The sequence below is a fragment of the Bombus vosnesenskii genome, unplaced genomic scaffold (assembly GCF_011952255.1).
Source record: "Bombus vosnesenskii isolate JDL3184/JDL3185 unplaced genomic scaffold, Bvos_JDL3184-5_v1.1 scf7180000013351, whole genome shotgun sequence".
Lineage (NCBI taxonomy): Eukaryota > Metazoa > Arthropoda > Insecta > Hymenoptera > Apidae > Bombus > Bombus vosnesenskii.
Window position 1 is genome coordinate 289,201 of NW_022882987.1, and position 20,232 is coordinate 309,432.

At 36.0% G+C, this 20,232-nt stretch overlaps 1 protein-coding gene across 4 annotated transcripts in view; it reads right to left on the minus strand.

The window, feature by feature from the left end:
• The window catches only part of LOC117236652 (hemicentin-2-like), a 574,361-nt gene that overhangs the window by 14,625 nt on the left and 539,504 nt on the right, over window positions 1-20,232 (minus strand). The window contains exons 11-13 of one of the 4 annotated variants that reach the window (XM_033499780.1): window positions 14,356-14,649; window positions 10,104-10,424; window positions 990-1,331 (exon numbers count right to left, since the gene is read on the minus strand). In XM_033499780.1, coding sequence (XP_033355671.1) covers window positions 990-1,331; window positions 10,104-10,424; window positions 14,356-14,649 — 957 coding nt within the window. Of the gene's footprint in view, window positions 1-989; window positions 1,335-10,103; window positions 10,425-14,355; window positions 14,650-20,232 lie in introns of all 4 variants that reach the window. The other 3 variants (XM_033499782.1, XM_033499779.1, XM_033499783.1) reach the window with 3 other exon arrangements.

Genomic DNA, 20,232 nt, shown 5'->3' on the forward strand with positions numbered 1-20,232 from the left:
CAAAAATCGAAATGTCACTCAAAAATTACAACATGCTGAGGAATTCGAACACAAGAAATTTTTTATTGTGATAATGAAGAAAATAAAATGAAAAGATCTTAGAAAGGTGATTCACAGGAGAAACTTGAAACAATCGGGTTCTTAAAAACGAAGATTCGTTGGTCGGACACCGAAACAGGATCGATAGGATGAGCTGCGATATCGATGATGCGCAACATTCAAATCAAGCAGGCTAACTAGTTCGAACGCAATTCTGATCGGATTTCAATTTACGAGCAGTTCAGAGTGGATGGTTCACTATTTAGAACTTCAACATTTAATTCGGTAGTTGGGTTAGCATTGAATCAGATTCCGCGTTTCAGATAGAATCTATCCTTATCGAGAATCAACTGGTCCACAATATCAAAAAGAATATCCTTACTACTTTGAAACAAGCGCGATAAAATGATCCTCGTTATTACTAATAAGTGAAATTCGAGAGATCGAGGAAATAAATTTCAACAAATTAAAAAAAAAAGAACGTTTCAACGATCATGATACAAACACTGGATAGTCAAATTTCGGAAGGAAAAGGACGATCCACGACTTCAATGATTTCAAAACTATTCAAATATTTTTCCAAAGAGTCTATATTTCCCAATGTTCCAGGTATTTTACATTTTCCAAAATTCTACAAAATAATAATTGATTCTCTTCAGCCCCGAATGCAGAAATTTCCATCAAATATATTACACGATCTCCCGAGAAGGATTCCGATAATCAATAACTAATGAAACAAATTGCAATCCGCAGGGGAATTAAAAGTAAAAAGAAAAAATGAGAAAGTGAAAGAAAGAACAACAATTACCCGATAGAAAAGGAAAGATCAATGAGAATATAGGGACGATCTGGACCACGATCGTGTTCTGGCTCAGTGTTCTGGACAGAATTTATATGTGGTCCACGGATGGCGCACGCTGACTCGAAATCGAACACTAGCTGGCCCCTACCTGGGTATCGTTGATGCTCCTGTGTCTTACCCTCCTGAACAAAGTGCGGGCTGTGAAGAACCGTGGCGTCGCTCATCGCGTGCTCCGTCATGATCCTCAGCGAGAGAACCAGTCCTGAGTAACTCCTCTCCGCTGGTAGATCGGTGATCTCGAGCATGCTAGGCGTCATGCTAGTCGCGGACGCCAATAGGCGCCTGGTGTCTGCGTCGAAGACTTGCAGCACATAGGTGGCAGTGCGCGGGTCGATGTACTCGCTCTCGGCGCAGCTCACCCTGACCGTTGTCCGACTCTCTTCCCTGATTGTACAATTCTCCGGGGGTGGAGGTTGCGCCAGCCTCTCACCTGCTACCATACCGGGCACAACACACCAGCCTCAGCCATCTTCTACAGCTACTTCGGCGAATTTTACGAGGGTAAAAGGAGGGGAGGTCGAAGGGTTCCTTCTTATGTATAGAGTGTCACAAAATATGTGAGGGATATTTTGATGATTCAGAAGTTAATTGGTGCAAGTTAGTCTTTTATATTCGTACTCTGTCATTATTAGAACGTTTAAACTGTTTTGACAACGAAGGGGTGTTTTACATCTTATAAGGGGGTAGTATAAGTCATTTTTCATGAAAGATTGACTTACGTTGACTGACTTTTGAGTTCTACATTTATAGGATCGATTTTAAACATCTAAACGATGGAAAAGTTTATATAGGAAAATGTCGTCTGAGGGATATCTTGCATGTTATAAACAACTTTGTTCTATGGTAGAAATATGAGTCACTCATTTGCAAACTCGGTTAATTTGGTAAAAAACAAAAAAAAAAAAAAAAGAAAAAATTGAAAAATCGATGAAAGTGTACAAGGTAAGAATCGAGTGCTTTGGCACTAAAATTGACAAAAATGTCAAAAGGTGCAGTTAATTACTTCAGCCTGTCATATATCGCTCATATATCGATATTGATGAACCAGCTGGTGAACCGTTTTTATCCTATTTGTACTTCGTACCTTTCTTTTTAAAATTCATGTAGATAAATGACATAGGGTATGGACTGTTATATGATTGTTAAATATACGAATGAATCTTTCAAAAGCCACACTAATCAACTGTATTTCATTTTTTCTTATGTTCCTTACTATTTTCTTTTTTTTCAATTATCCACGCTAATAAGTTAAAGGTGACGATGTTACAAATATTACTTTTGAAGTTCATCGTGGAATTTTCTATTATTTATATCATCTAGCTGCGATAAATGAATTCATAGAAATAAATCCTTTACTTTTTAAAATAAAATTGTTAATTTTTTTAAGCTCCAGATTATTTACAGTCTATCTAAGACAATAAGTAAGTTTTGTAATGGAACATTGACAATATACGTAGATACTTGCTCAGCGGCTGACTATCGTTAATTATTTATATTTACTGAGGGCTAGCTTGAACTCAACTAAATCGCATTATGAGGTCTGCCGATATGCCGAGAATTTCTGGACTCTAATCTTTGCTCCATTTCCTACTCAAAACGTTTTTGCTAATTGATTGGGATGTGAGCTGAGCTTGTATTTGTGTCTGCTTGCGTAGCTACTGTTATTTCTCCCTCAACGAAAAATTATTTATAACTTGAAAGATATGCTTCAAAAGACATTTTTGTATATGAACATCTTTCTTCGTCTTGATATCTAGAATCGATCCTATAAATCCTGCAAATATTTTGTGACACTCTATAGAGAATGAAGAAGGTGTTCGTTCCTTTGCTCCTTTTTGTACAGTTGGGATGGTACTGATTTGGTGCTAGAGTTTTTGTTGCCCCCTTTGTGGATTCTCCTTAAGGCATGGGTTAAATGGAGGTTCAAAGTGAGATTGGGATAAGTTTTTCAGCGGCGCCGTGCGTCGCAAAGGGGTGCTTTCCTTTTGCTCGGTCGAAGGGACAACTTCAGTCCTGTATTCCTAGATAACGCGTTTCTGTATTCCGTTTGTCCGGCGTTGATGATGTGCTCAACGCTGACAAACGTTCATGTCTGATGATTCTTTTCTCTCTTTTGGTTTTGTCTCGGGAGAAGAGGCAGTGAAGGGCTTTTCGAAAGGAATTTTCGTTATTTTCGTCGATTTTTCGATAGTGTGCCGGTTTTTCGTCATTATAGAGGTTAGACTGTATAGAATTATTTTAACATTAGAACTATTATATTCGTCGAAGTAATGAGTTTCAGATTTGTTGTCTTTGCAATTACTAAGAATATGGAGGTATTTTGACATTTTATTATCACAGAAATGTAATTACGTATATCTAATTATCTTAATCAATTATATGCAACTATGTATAACTAATGTCAAAGGGTGAAATTAATTGTGATCCAACAAGTTTCTATAAAAAAATAATCGATACATTTTCAGTGCATTTAAAGTCAACAACGTTTTAATTCACCACTATTTAATCAGTCCCTATCTTCGATGTTATCGTTAAAATGGAAAAAGTCCACCATTATTTATCGAACAATTTGAAAACTTCGACCAATGAAACAAACGTTCAGTACACCAAAAATAAATGAAAAACCATCACGTATGCATCACTTTTAATCCAAAAAGAATTTCCTTGAAAGAAGAAATTCCAGATAAATTGCGAACGTAACCGATTTTCAAGCAACATCCTAGAAGTCCTCGTTTTTTGAGTAAGCTCGATCGCGACGAATTTCCAGCCGAAAACGTAGCAACCTGCCCCAGCTCACGTTTCTCATTCGGAGCGCGAACATGTTTTAATATAAACGTCAAAGCGTAATCGATATCCGCCAGAAGATTAGACAGGTCGGTATCGATATCGAACCGTTCGATCCAACACGTTGCGTAACAAGCGTCTGCCTTTCCGTTTCGAGGCTAAGTCCGTGCCGGAAGTATGGCGAAGTGGCTATTTTATCGAACGAAATATTCGCCTGACTCGATGGAAGAAGCGTTTACACGCGCGAATGAGCCCGAACTGTTAGACAGGATCTTTTTTTCCCCTGCCCTTTTTCTCGTTCCGCCAAGGCGTGTGAAGGTTCGAGTTCGACGAGGGTACAAGCCAATAAACCGACTGGTGAGAATCGAGCAACGTTGGTCAACGATATCGACTGTCTCGATGAATAGAGATTCGTTTAACACATTCCTGTCGTCCCGGCCAGTGTTCGTCTGGAATTGAACCACTTCTTTGCCAAATCGGTTAATCTTGCAAAACAATATGTAGGGAAAATTAGTTGGAATTATATGAAAATTAAAAAAAAAATTAAAATAAAAAATTTAAAAGTTAAAAATAAAATTAAAAAAAAATTCGAAAATGAGGTTGTATACGGCCTGTGAACGACTAGATTAGTGGAGATGGTGGGTTTTTAAGCATTTATGAGAAATTTGAAAGTGCGAAAATGCGCAGAATGCAGATGACTCACGATAGTGTATGTTTCTATGAGCATATAATAAAGCAACATTTCTATTGTTTCAGTCACTGCTCGCTTATAATTAGATAATAAATTCATAGTTCATCCAAATTCAAATTTCTGTAAGAAGAGTTAAAGGTCTAGATCATGAACAATTTTTAAGCGAAACATTTAATTATCATTATTATTATGACGAGAGAATTTTATTTATTTGTATATGAATATTAGAATAATAAATATTTCAGCGTAACGTTAATTTCTAAATGAAAGAATTTAAAGCTTTTTCTCACGATTTCGACAAAAAGCTTTAAATGTAAAATTACGAAATATTCAACGTCAGGAAAATGGATTAAAATTTTTATATCGAAGCGTTTTACACAAATGTGATCAACAAAAATGTGATTTGTATTTTAAATGCGAGAAAGTCGATAATATGTTGCAATTATCTTATATATTATCTTGTTTAAAGCAGGTAACCGTACATGCTGAAGAAAAAAAAGGATCACTTTTTTCTGTTTCACCGAGCTGTAAAGAGCAGTTGAAGCGAATATCACTGACGTACTACTTGACACTTTGCCAGCTCATTTATTGACACAAACCACTGCGCGCAAGAGATCCAACTACATTCGAGAACAAACAAAATTATCTGGTTTACAATCTCGTGTTACTTTTATCGAATAGTCGTGCTACGTTTAAACGCTATTTAATCCCGTTTTTCTCTGAAACACCCTCGAAAAGAATCGTTAACAAAATTCGCGGAACTCTCGCATTTTTATTTCAACTTTTTGCCGTTAGAGGAAAACGATGTATCCTGTTTTTTTTTTCGAGATATCGATTATATCAGAAATGAAATGCAACTAGAGTACTATCTTTTATATTGCATTTCGGATGGAGTATGTTATTATTGTTAGTAGAGATTTAATTTCTTTTGATATTTGTATAACAATTCAGAGGAACAACATTCGGAAGATTAAACCATAATCGATGATCTTCGGTAATATTTCACTTAATTTTTGAATTTTCAATGTATTAAACGAATCAAATTATATGCAAAAGTATAGATATCATCAGAAATATGTAAATTCAACATATTCTATAAGCAAGCTCAACGAAGTTGAACACAAATTGTTATTGGAACACAAATGAAATTGAAGATTAAAAGCTTGCTTTGTTTAAATACGAAAAATTCGAGTTAAGCTTAGTTAGTTCAACCAACGCTATCGGCCGAGAAAACTGAAGTTAAAGCATCTACGAGGAATCAAATTAAACATTAAGAATTTTGCGTTACCAATTACGAAGAACCTAAATCAAATTTAATTTAGCCGGCTCTGAAGTCAAATAAAATGAAATTAAGCTAAAACCAAATATCGAGTTTCTTTTAATCAATTATGAACCACCTAAATCGAATCTAGCTCGATCGATTCTGCAAACAAGCATAATACCATTTATGAAGAATGCTCTTATTGATTAAAAGTATATAGGAATGTCAAAGACGCCTTCTGATCAATTACGAATCCAAATCAAACCCAACTCAAACGATTCAGCAATCAGGCACGATAAAAATGTAAAATTATTTGTAAAGAGTCTAACCATTGATTAAAACCAAATATCGAAGGTTCCTTTTGATTAATTATGAACTATTTTAATCAAATATACTTTAATATTAGCATTGACGACAACTGGAATGTGAAACTTGTGCCAAAGAAATTTATATGAAAATATACACTACCAAAAATAACTAGAGGAGAGAGCTTTTATGAACGATATTAGTGTAGAATTCAAACAAATCGATATTCTATCGGCTTAATAGATTAAAATGTTATTCACACACTGTTGTCATAATGATTTGCTTGAAAATAATAACTAAAAAAATGTACAGATAGAAAAAGTGAATATAGAAATAAAAAATGGCATGCTAAACGTTCCTTTAATTGATCTAGTTAATAGTGTGTCTAATACAAAGTGATACATAAAATAGATCGTTGAAACCTTAAAACTAACCTATCGATCTACATTTCTATGAACGATTGGAACTTGATCATTTTAACCATTTTAATAGATAGCCTTAGTATCAAACAATATTACAAGTGAGCACGATGAAACGAAATATGCGAAAATAGTATTTTAATACAATATAATTGGAAATGAAAACAACTTGTTAAATTTAAAAATAAGCATCTTAAAAGTAGCTTTAAAGTTGACGAAATTTCGTTACAAATTCCAAAGCCTAACACAACTATTAAGACAAGCAACGATTTCATATTTTAATATCTAATATGTTAATTTAATTTTTTAACATTATGTCGAGCACTGTTTTTAAGATTATACACAACATTATTTTGGAATAATACGTGTTCAGTTCCAAAACCGAATAAAAAGACAATTTTGGTAATATGTATATTAACGTGGAGGCTTAAGAAATCGTTCTTTTGTAAAAAATAAAAAATGTGACATATCATGTTCTCCTATAGCCTGCATTTACGAAGAATATACAAAAACATCTTCTAATCGAATTAGAAAAAAATAAAAAACCGTATATCGTAATCGAGTTCTCTGTTCGTCGTTAATAAAATGCACAGAGGGAATTAGAACGCGGGCCAACGGCCAGAAACAATGTACACCGATTTCCAGTTAGCCAACGAACAGAATAGGTTGAGTCAACGACAAGAGAGAAGAGCGGCCGCCGACCACCCCCAAGTTCCCTACCCCAATTAGCCACGCATTATTAACGCGTACTGTACACAGGCCGCGTTTACGGCCAGCTTGGACCCGGTTTCCACCGTTAATTGTTAGCAATTAGCAGGAAGAATGTGCTCGCAATCTGGCAGAGTCGGAATCCGGGACAAAATTATTTTGCCGGCCTACAGGGGAGATTCCTTTTCCAGAACCTGCCTCCTCATCTCCTGGCTACCGTAAAGAAGAAAGATTTTCCCAGAATATCCCCTTTTTCAACCCTTCTATCCTGTACCTCATTAATTTTCTCGGTAATTCATCTGCTTCGTCCTCTTGCCATAATGTTAACTTAAGTTATGCTTATGATGTTTAATTATGTTTGATTAGGTGCGAGATGCAGTAAATATTTTTCTTATTTACTTCTCGTCAGATATAGTAGAAAAGAATTTATTTTCCAGATTCATTTTAATTTCATATATTGTTTCTCTTTGGTTTGATATGATTCTGACTTCAGATTTATGATATTGGGATTGATTAACCGATTCAGGACGGACAATTGTATTTGATATTTTGTTGAATTATTGAATGATGGACTACCACTTTTCAGGGAGTATTTTTCAAGCCTTTTTGATTAGGACTTCAGGATGTGCATTTCAATATTGCCGAAGAATAGAAAAAGCCAGTAATTAAAAAACGGGACGAATCGAGTTCCTTTGTTCTTTTGATGTATTCCAATTATTGCAATAAAATGTAATACTCTGCCAAAAAAGAGTGAGTAATATATTTGCTATTTTAATGATTATTATAATAAAGTTATAAAATACAGTGTATATTACTTTGCCACAAACTAATTGTTTTATAGATACCAGCGTTTTATATAATTGAGCAGGATATATAAATAACACATATTATAGCGAATATACTAATTTAGTAAACGTGTAAGCTTTCTAATTAATGTATGCTATTACATCCTAATTTTATAAGTAAATATATCCATAAGTAATGAAATATGAACTTCTACTGCAACAAATATATTACGCAATTTAATAAGGCAATACATTTTTTGGACACTTTTTTTGTATTTGTCGATATTTTTATAAAAATTTGTACATATAAATTGTTCAGTGCATATTTATTAAATCCTATATTTAATATACTACGTATTCATTAAATTTTATTAAACTCTAGGATTGCGTTTGTTCATTTAATCGATGCCTAATAAAAAATATTCTTTAAAAAACTTTGTCCTGAAAGGGTTAAGCAATTAATGAATTGATTTTGATTGTTATGGAGCATTCGATAAATAAACAGGTTAATTATCAGACTTTTTGACTAGAGGAAGTTCTCGTCGCTAATTAATTACAAACAATCAAATATTAAACAATTGAACATCGTTCGACCTAGCAGAGATTTCAAGTGAAACAATTGACATTCTTATCAGCCTAAAGGCGTCGTAATTGATCTTCAATAGGTAACTGGATTTCCATACACTATCACTGTGCTTCCATAGAATCGAATTCGAAAGCGAACCAGTCTAGTTCAATTCGTAAGTGAACGCCATGAAGTTTATTATCATAATCGAGCCATTAATTAAATCCATTGCCGTCAATTAATTGTCCCCATAAATCACAACGCCATATTATAGTGATTAATTTCTATTTCATCCTTATTAATTCCACAAACTAACTAGTGAATACAGTACCATATAAGAAAGAAGAGAGAAAGAGAACGAAAAGTGTTAATGCAGAAAGAATTAATTTAGAAAAAGATGTATAGATTTTTCTCATTGTCAAATCCGTAGAATCGTTAGAATGGTGGTTTGGATACATTTTTCGTTCGTGGTGTCACTATGACTGACGAGATGTGAACTGTGTAGAGCATAGGGGACGATAATCGAGTTCGACAGGGGCCGGAAGTCCGTCGATTTGGGTTGACTGATGGTGATCGAGGGTCGAAACGATCGATATCGAACGCCTAATCGCGCGTCTACGATACCAGAGACCAAGTAAACGCTGCAATGTGACAATGTCGACACTAACTGACACTTTTTTCTTTGTAAAACTGCAGTCTAATCAAGATAATGGAACTATGTGAACTCTTTGAGAAAAGCACGCTTTGCAACACGATGCAAGATCTGTTCTTCACTTAATGATAAACTGTATTGATAACTGTACTGCACTGATAGCTATGAAAATGTTATACATATATGCTGTATGTGTCATATAAAATATTTTGATATTACATTAGCGCTGAAAATTGAAACCTCATGTAACAATGTTACGATGGTTATAAATTTGAAACCAATCTGAAAAGTGTACATATACAGAAATTAGGATATTAAATGATATATTCTAATAAATTTCTACATTTTGCTTCGCTCTCATCCCTAACGCGAACGACATTCTGTCTGCTTACGGATGGAACAATCTTAACAGCAAAGAAAAAGAAAGAAGAAGGAAAGATAGAAAATCACAGAATACCATCGAATCGTCATTTAACCGTCAAAATCCTTCAGCAACATGATGGTTCTCTAGAGAAAAACCCTGTCAGGTTCCATTTCGGATTTCCAGGTATATAAAGTTGGTCCACGGAAGACTCATCGACGCCTGTATTGCAGCGTTTGTTCGTTCTTGCCTTGTGGATCGTAAATAAACCGGCCGGAGAGAGTATTTCTCTAATGGGGGGAGGGGGTGGCAGTAGAACGGGAGGGTCGATGAGGAGCAGCAGAGAGATCAATGGTTGGAACGGAACCATGGAAAGAGGCGGGCCACGCGTATATATCTATGTTCGTGACAGAGAGAAAGAGTCAGAAAAATGGAGGACGAACAGGGGTGGGAGCATTAAAAAAGAAGAAATATAGATAATCACGTGAGTTCTACGATGCAAGGCCGTGCAGCGTAGCAGACAGTGCTCGAATGAGGTCACAAGTGTGTGGCACGTTAATTTTAACGATCGATCTCATACGATCGATCCTTATTCGTGAGAAATAGGCTGCTCATGTATTAATTTTGAATATTATTTCGAGTTGGATTGAAACTCGAGATTGAAACTCACCTGTTCGCCTTTCGGGTAGATTCAGCGTAGTTGCACGGAAGTGAACCGTCTCGCTGCGGCCTTTGCTGTTGCTCGCGTATATGTGTACATCGTAGGTGGTGCCAGGCTCGAGGTTGCTCACCGAAAAAGACGGTACTTTGCTCGTTTGATTGTAGACCGTCGTGCTCGGTTTCGACGACGTACTGCTGGTTCCCACCTCACGGTCCACCTGTATCGTGAACTTTTGCGGCAGACCACCGTCGAACCCCTCTGTGCACTCCACGTATAGCGAGTCCGTTGTCTGGTTCAGAAGAGAGCAATTGTGTGGCGTGTCTGGGTGACCTGCAAAGCCGAATAATTAGTACGATCGCGACTCGAATCACAAGTTTCTACGGTTCGTAGTGTCTAGGCAACGTAGCGTGTATTTTCAGTAACCCATTGTGAGATTGTGTCACGAATATACGTATATAATGGCTTAGAAAGTAGTTTTTCCGTTTTAGTGGTACATTATTGCATTTACTATAGCATTTACATACTATTTAACGAGGTCCAAATTTTGTAACATTCGATGGTGCTTTCGTAGGAATGTAAAAATGTATTAAGAAGTGAAATATAGAGCCTCGTTAAAAATGTTTCATTGGAAAATAAGGGTAGGTGCTAACAATTTTTGTAGCCACTGTGATAAAAAATATAATATGTTATAAACATGCGTAAAGCAGTTATGAAGGAAAACGTTCGGTCAAATTAATGATACGTTTCAATCGCATATTTGATGCACTTCTAACCAAGATCTTTATCGAAGAACTTGTATAGTTTGATATCTGGTGAAGTTTAGTATTATTTAATATTTTTGGTTATATTTTTCCAAATTGTAAATTTATTAGTTGAGATATTTTTATTAGTAACTACATATCCGCCCACAAATCGTTACATATATAACAAAGTAGCTATGATGCGGCACAATAAAAAAGATCATATTGTTTTTTTTATATTGTTTCGTACTATTTTATGTATCACATAATTCCACCGATTCTAATACAGTACTACGAGTATGAATGGAAATTTTTGGAAATTTATAAAATGTTTGAAAGCTTCTTTAAAATTCTACGCGTTTTAGAAAGACTCCACTTAAAATGTCTCTCCTTAAAATATTCAACACGATCTATGTAGCATTCCACAAGTATGATTCGATGTGAACTTTTAAATCACGTCCGAACATATCACGTCTTATCTGGTACACACACTTTCCACTCCTTTTACTGATCTTTCCTACGGAAACTTCCATTTTCTCGCTTGCGAAAAACGATCGTTTAAAAAGTAACAACTCTGTCGGTTAAAGACGTAGTAAAGCTATCTCTGTTCGACGTAGCCGTAGCGTCGTTTGGTGTATGCTGGCAGGGGAGCTCTCTGGGATAGCTGACCTGTGATTGCGTCGAGCAGGCAAGAGATGAAGCGGTCCGAAGTTGATGAAACTACGACGACAAACGTCTGCCTCCTTTAGACGAGAACTGAATACTGAAAGGCAAGAGAGACCATCTTCGAGTGTCTCCCAGTTCACGTACGAACCGGTGAAACTGGTGTTATCAAACGACGCCGTTTCTCAGTCGTCTTTAATTAACAGATACGAGCTTAGTTAGGTTTTCCTTTCGAGATGGGGCTGAGTTCTCCTTGGACGACTACGTTTTATGCAACTTCCTCTTTAATAGCGCTTTTTATTGCGTCATTTCACTGGTTTAATCCCCACCTACGGTACTAAAGTGCGTTTGCCACGTAGTCACGCGGCCATCTACGATGTCATATCCTCGCACGTCCTCGATACGGTACAGTTCATTCGCGTTTTCACATGTTTCATAGGACTTAGCGAAAGTGGTTCGAGAGATCCGCTGTTGGCATCATACTCGTGAAAGTTTACGGAATTGGGAAACGTTTGGCAAAGCCGACGTTTAGATTTTTAATAGATGTATAGATACGTAGATTTTTTAGTAGATATATCCATTCTCTTGGAAACAGTTACAGTGGAAGATGAAAATATTCGGACATTTGGAAAGTAATTATAAAAGGAGCAAGAATTTCTATATTATTGAATATATTCAAATATGTGCCATTGTATGTTATATGTACAAACTTACAGTGCTAAATGTATACGAACGAAATTTAATCTGCAAGTACTATACAACATCAAAATCTTAAAGGAGCTGGCAAAAAAGAGTGGGAAAAATATTTAGGAATAGGTATGTAGTATCGGGGAGAAGGGCCCAAGAAACGTCGAGCTAACTACAGACAATGTAGCGAGAGCCGAGGCGCTGTCGGCTCCATCAATGCATTACCGGGTCCTTCAGGTAAATAGCTTTGCCGAAAAGACCTACGTGACCCTGGCTACGAGCGTCTGTAGAACACGTGTGCGGTGGGCCCAGCAAAAGACAATAGAGTGCTAAAACAGCCAGAGAGTCAGTCGAGGAGCCGAGTGCGAGTTGAGCGGAGACAGAGTTTGCGAGTGGCGTTGCCGAGAGAGTGTTGAATGCATTTTGTGAGAGTCGAGTCGTTAGCTAATTATTTAGTTGTGCTGTTTTCTGTACGTTTGGTATGAATAGTTCAGGTTGAACAACAATCGTCTTTTTCTGTCCGATCAACATCTGTATCATCCATTCCTTGTAAATACATTATATCACGATATTACAGGTATTGTAAAAATGTCGTTGTTCGCCAAAAAGGAAAGCACGTAATATTCATAATAATATGAACAATTCATATAAATCCTACAGATGATTTACTTTCGTCATATTATAATAAAGGATTGATCACCTGACTAACAGACTTCAAAATTGTGTCCGTGACAATTCTTGCAATTTAATTTATGTTAGGTAACATGTTCCGTTGGGCAAATTTCATTTTGTCATTCTTCCGATCAAATGCATTGAACTGATTGACTTTTCTGTAGGAATCTTCAAAATTTAATTTGTCTTACACATCACGTTTCATCGAGAAAATTCCACTTCCTTATTTCTTGGATCGAACACAGAGGAATCTACGGTTTCTCTGTAACAATCTTGGCAATATGTTACATTGAGAAAATTCTACTTCGCAACTTCTCCGATCGAACACGAAAGGGTGGTCGTTCTTTCCCGTGACGTTTCGTTAAGAGGTCGTCAAACGCAAAAAGGAGCGAGACATCGGAAAGGAAACGGATGTTCGGTTACGAAGTCGGCTGTCGTTGTTTCTAATCTGCATAATGAGGAAACTTTTTAAATCTAATTTACGTCTATCAACCATCCCACGGGAGACACATTTCCCAGGATTACTCTGCAGTTCTATACCTTACTTGCCAGTTTTCCACTCCCCTCTCCGCGGCCAATAAATCCTCACGATTTATGTTTACTAAAAATCTTCATTTCCGTCCTACAAACTGTTGCATAATCAAGAGCGAAGCTTCTTTCCTGCGAAGGTAGCCACGTTGCGTGATTTCAAGAACCGAATGGAATTTTCACATGGAGGTATATTTTCAACGCGTATTATGTTAACGTTCTCGCATTTTCTATTCACGGTAATGCGAATTCTCTTTGGAATTAAAGGATTATCCGAAGACACCCGCGAATACCTCGACGCATTTGAAACGCCGCTTGTTAAGAATGAATGTTTTAATGTTCAACGAAAGCTGTCCGCTGTTCTTAGTGTTGTTCATTTTTAGCATGATATTTCTCAACATGGATATTTTTCCAAATGTTTGAATTTGACTTTCTTTACTTTTTCTTTTTGATTGTTAGCTAGGTAAAAGCATTTTTGAAAGGGAGCAGAGGAAGGAACGTAAAGTATGTTCTTTTTGTTTCAGTGTTAAGGAATTTATGGTTTGCTGTTTGGAAGTTTTCATTAATTGTCGTATTTGATAATATTCTGTGACAAAAAATATAGATGCTGTAATTTATAGGAATTCTTTAATGCTTTTAATGCGGATTATTTCTTTATATGAAGTAACAGCATCAACAAAGTGTTTAAAGTAGTATGGTACATATTAGTATGTTTATAAAAATGCTTCTCCTTATGAAAATAATCTAGGAAAAGAGAATTTTGCTTCCCCATCTTAAAATGTCTCAGAAAAAAATTTAGAAGAAATTAAATATAGCGAAAATAAAAATACAAAGCAAATGTTTTCCATAACCGAACATGAAATTGAAAAAGTATAAAGGGAATGGATTTAAAATATCGAACTGATAAAATTATATTTGTTAATGTGATAATATTCTATTAAGTCTCTATTTATAATGTGAAGAACTCTCACCAGCCGGCACAATATGGTAGACACAGGGCTCGAGCTGGGTACCCTGATCGTTGGTGCCCCAACAAAGCAAAGTACCATAGTCCAACTCTGTCATCGGTGTGTAAGAGGCTGTGGAACGTGTTCGTTCGCTGGTGACGTGTGCCTGTGGTATGTCGATCGCCTCCATTGTGTTATTGAATTTCCACGTAAATGTTACTTCCGATGGATTTGCCTCCAGCTCGCACGGTATCCTCGTGGTTTCCTGTCGTGCCACACCGAACACCTTTACCTGACCGTGGTGACAGACTGGAGTGACTGAAAGAGAAATAGAAATGCATATACAGTTCCGATTTCCACTATCCATTGAGTATTACGGTGTCCCTTTCCCTAGATATTTTATTATTTCTTATAAATTTTATGGTTTGACGTGAAATTTTATTGATACAGAAAAATATGTCTTAATTTTAATTGATATATATATATATATCTAGGAATAGGAAATTTCATTATCTATTATTACTTCTTTTTTATATTTTAATATACACAAATTATATTTAAATATTCTTTTATCTTCGAAAATCAATTAGTATCTATGGTTACTTTTTCTAAACATTCTATTTCTTCATTCTTATCAGAATCATTATTAAAAGATAAATACACTATACCAAATTTGCGATAACTTTTAATTACGATTTTTATTTACGTTTTTACGATTATTAATGAATTTTTTGTTCTGAAAGTAGAAAATTTTTCTTAATAAATATTTTAATAAACGGCAAAACATCTAAATGTCCCTTCATTTTCCAAAAATCGTTACTACAAAAATACTGCATTTACTGTCATCGGGATATCTGGAATGTAAAATATTTTAAAGGAAATGGATTATTTGGAATTATAGATAAAATTAGTAGTATGCGTGTTTCTAAGGAAATCAACGATCCACATCGATGATTTTCCCGCGTCAAAAGTCTCTTGATAGTAGCACTAGGCTTTGAACGGTGGAACGTAAGTTGAGCCTTTCGATTCGCGACTTTGTAGATGAGTGATCGACTGCTATCTAATATTCGTACAGGACAAAGGTAACACGATTATGGAGCACTATCCATGATTAAGCATTAATGATATCATCGATGTCCCTACGTCATTTCCAAGTCCTTGTCAACCGCAAGCCAGGAACAGCATCAGATTTCGTGGTAATATATAATACATAATATATACATATACATATGCGTGTATATGTATATAGAAAGTATATATGGTATATGGATAGGAAGCTATCTGCTGTCGAAGGATACTAACATCATTAAGGTGCACCCCTTTACCACTGATATGAACTCATAATGCTCATAAAACAGACTATGTCTAAGAGGTTAATCCTTTTACCATTACCAATAAGTTTACTATAATTGAAAAAATTAGCTCACGTATTTTCCCATTAAAATGAAAATAATTGTATTTTTACCTTACTATTTGTAACATATAAATCCCTTCTACTTCTCGAAATCAATCTTCTGAAAAATGCCATCATCTAAAGTTCATTACTTTCAATTTACGGAGAAATGTAATTATTCAAAATTCACTTTTCGCAACGCACAGATTCCTTCTGCTTCTTATAATCAACCCCTCCCCCACCGCACGGCACGATACAATGTTCATTATTCTCAATTTACAGACACAAATAGTAATTGAAGATTCACTGTTCTCGAAGCAAAAAGCTCTTCCATCTCCCGAGATTATTCCTTTAAAAAATACCACTCTTAGATGTTTCTTATTTTCAATACCTAGTTAAAATTGGCTATTGAAAATTTAATTCCTCAAAAAATACCACCATCAAAAGTTGATTATTTTCAAGTTACAAAACAAAATTGGCGATTAAAAATTCGCTGCTCTCAATGCAGAAATTTCATCTACTTCTCAAAATTACCTCCCTCCCCCGCCCGGACGTACTTACATTAAGATCTTACTATTTTCAATCTGCTAACTGATCAACAAAAATGACGAGAATAGAAACTTAACATCAAAAAGTCCTAACTTGGCGATCACCGTTCGAAAACGGAAGTCAGAGGGAGGAATGAGCGACGAAAGTTCTTCACGTGTAGGGGAATGGAAAAAGTGCGGAGGTTACGGTAGGCGGGTGTCGGATATCGCGTAGAATTTTCTGAGTGATCTAATCAATGAAAGGTTAGCCCCTTTTCTACTCACAGTCCTTTGCTCGTCCTCCTTCTGCTGTTGTCAGTGTACGATCTGTATGTACCTATACATTCTTTTACTTTCCGCTTCCACATACAAAGTATTATTGAATTTCTAGGCGAACTGAACGAGACTTCCGTCCCAAAGTCGAGGTCGCATGGGATCTTCTGTCAGGTTACACCAAGTATTCTCCTCTCTCTAGGTATCGTTGTAGCTGAATGTCAACAGCGGAAGCTGTTGGAAATAACGATCGACCTCCGATTTCTTCGAGGATCGTCTCGAATAAAGGATAATCCGACAGACAATTGTCTTTAGTTATCTTTCTCTTCGTGAATTATTTACTCGATAATTTGAGGACTTATTTGTGTCCTTTAATACCAGGAACATCACAGTTATTATTTTATCAGTATTTCCTCTATACAAGTATAGAGAGAATTATTGAAATACAATCTGCTATTGCTCTACATAAAATACGGTATAAATACTTGTCTTTGTTTGAAGCGAAAAGTTTATGGATAATTATATTCGTGAGTGAAAATAATAATTTTCGCCGATTCTTTAACCCATTAAGGATCAACGTCCGTCAACATTTTGTTTCTAATGTTTTTTTCTAATCAATTCGCATTACTGAATTTCATCAAATTCATATTGAGATTATTAAGAGGAATTCCAAGAATATTTGACCGATATTATTTTTCCTCGCTATTTCTTCTCCCATTTGGATTCTATAGTTTTAAGAAGTCTGAAAAAGTTGAAATATATTATAGCGCTACAATAAACGACCTTTCTTTTTTTTCAAATTATAAAACTCCTTTCTGTGTCTCTGATTTATAGTAGGTTTTCGCGATGTATCTGTTATTCAAATACATTTTTTGAGTCTGGACGAAACTTGCTATAGTATAATTTATCATAGTAGTAAAACAAAAATTCAGAATCTTCTGACAGTAGAGCGATACGTAATTATCGATGAATCGATAATTTAAATGTTATTTGTGTTTGTCACATCTGGATATAATTTCCGTGATAATTGTGATTGATAATAGGAAGAAAGGAGATTAACATTTAGTGGAATGAAATATCGTGTCGTATAACGTATAATGAGAGCGATAAATTCAGTAGCTGTCTGTTACTTGATGAGATAGTCCGATAAAAATTAATTGGCAAAACCTTTACGGCGTTTTCCGTTTTCGACAATTTGCATAAATTTACGAATGTTTACGTGACCATATCGTCTTCGTTTCTCAGAGAGAAAGAAGATTGACTGACGGATACGGTTAATTCTTCTTTGGCGGATCGGTACCAACAGGACGCCGACAGGTCGAGGTATCAACGCGGTCGTAACACCTCCTGGGCGATCCGCGGGTACCAACCGCCAACAACAGAGGGCTACTACGATGACAGCGAGTCTGTCTGTCTCGCTAGCGGTCGAATATACGGTGTCACGATACAAATACCGCACCTAACGAGACTTCTTCTACGTCTAAGGCAGGGACTACCAGGCATAGCCTTACTGACGAGTCCACCGGTAGTCCCGGGACAAAACGTGAATTCTCTTTTCATCTGGCAGGGCCACATCACCCCCAAACTTCGTTTTAGCGATTGTACTGTGCTTGGGCTGTGGATATATCGTAGGATAGAAGTGTCAGGAAGGTTAAGTGCTTTCATATTGTATTTTAGATCCATCGAAAAATGAGAGTATCATTAATCTTCAGAGAAAAACTTTTAGTTCTCTTTAGTTTTAGTTTTAGTAGCTGGTTCGAACGATTTCTGAAATATTAAGTGGTTAAGTTGAAAGAACCGTAATAGTGAAATAGTGATGTCAAATGTTCGTCTCACAGTCGAAAATAACGTGCTTTGTCTTTTAAAAAAATACATTCTCTACTCTGGGATCTTTTGGATAATCATTTATTAATTACTAATATTAGCGAATTATCGATAAGTGATACATTTTAGACTATAATCTTCTATTTCAAAAACTCCTATAAATTTCCAATTATACTCAAACATGGAATAAACAAAAATTTATTTTTTGTCTTTTGTTACGTCGGACGACACTCTACCTAGACCAGGCCACACACCGCGGGCAAGATGGAAACCAGATGTCCGCTCATCCTTATTGCGTACACTCAATAGTCTTAAGGATCCAAGGACTAAGATTATCATCTAAGACATCATTTAGTTTCAATAAGTTTAAGGTGTTTATAATAAAACTACGTATAATTTTAATAATTTAATAATTTTATGTCGTATAAAACGATCAATTGATTTTTTCATTTCTCGCCTATGTTAAATAAATTTTTTTTCAGAATCATGTCAGGTTAATTGAAAAAAGTTCTCTTTTCGAAAGATAGAAAATTGAGTTTTCTTAACTCTCGTTTGAATATAATTGAATCGACATCAAACGCGGGGACAAAAAATAATGTCTGATACAAGATTTATATTATTCATATTATTAAGCTATATGGAATTTGTAAAAATATCTTCATACACGATTCAATATTATAAAGTAAGGGTAAAGTAAATTAAGAACTACTCCATAATCCACAATCCGAACTGTTTACCGATCGATCGTTGCTGACGTTAATCCCGTAAAAACGTACGAAGACACGGAAATATCTCGAAAAACCTGGCGACATCGTGTTTCACTTATTTCGACAGATTTCTCGATGCGTTTTCCTGCGTTATTGAGTTTCCAAGTCTCTGATCCGGAGAGACGTTCTGCACCAGCCCCACGGTTATTCTCATTTTTCCTGGCCGGTAACGGGGTTAGTGTCACGTAAAATTAAGGCTTAGGTTTTAAAGACAAGAAGGTTGAGCCGTAGCACAACTTTATATTTCTTTTCTATCGAACTTTATTAAATAACACAATTTTATAAGCACAGTTTACGCGACTGATCTGAGAGATGTTGACTGATGAGAGTTTGTAATTTCAGTCCCGAGGTGTTCTCGTATTATTACGGAGGAAAGCTCGGTGTGGATGTGCCCTTTGAACTAACAACGCGGATTCGTTGTTCATACTTTTCGTTAGGAAAAGTGAGGGTAACGATCCGCAATGCGAATTGGTTGTAGTCTACGTTAATAAATAAAAATAGGAGGATTCCCCCGTAATTTGTACGAACGTATAATAAATCTAAGGACTGTTCCAAGGACCATCCATAAACCAATAACACTTACAGGGTTAATAAACTAAAAGTCCAAGTTTATGGTGGGTCCTTGAGGTTATTGAGGGTATGCGGTGAGGACCTGCACACATCTGGCCTCAGATGTGGATTGACGTCACATTAATGTCGTGCCCGATCGCCAACATATTGTTGCGTTTACGAATTCACAGCAACTACGCCAGCGACTTTCTATCGATTCCTCCCACCATCGTCCACCGACAATAACGAATTAATGCCGTCCATTAAGCATTAATGACGGATCGGCTATGACCCTGCCACGTGCTAAGTGTCTGTGCTAACTATCATAGCGATTTATGTTACCCGGATGCATAATTCAGCCGTCGTTCGGTATAATGTTATTGCGAAGAGACGAAACAAGTCATTCATGAAATCGTCGCTATTTCCGGACTTGTTCCACTTTTCTTGGTCGCTTTTCCGACTTGAAAAATCATTCAACATCTCGTGGTGTTTGCTTTTTTTGTAAACTTGTTTTATATTTACGCAATGATATTTTATATCTGTACGCAGCGGCGGATAAAACTAAGTT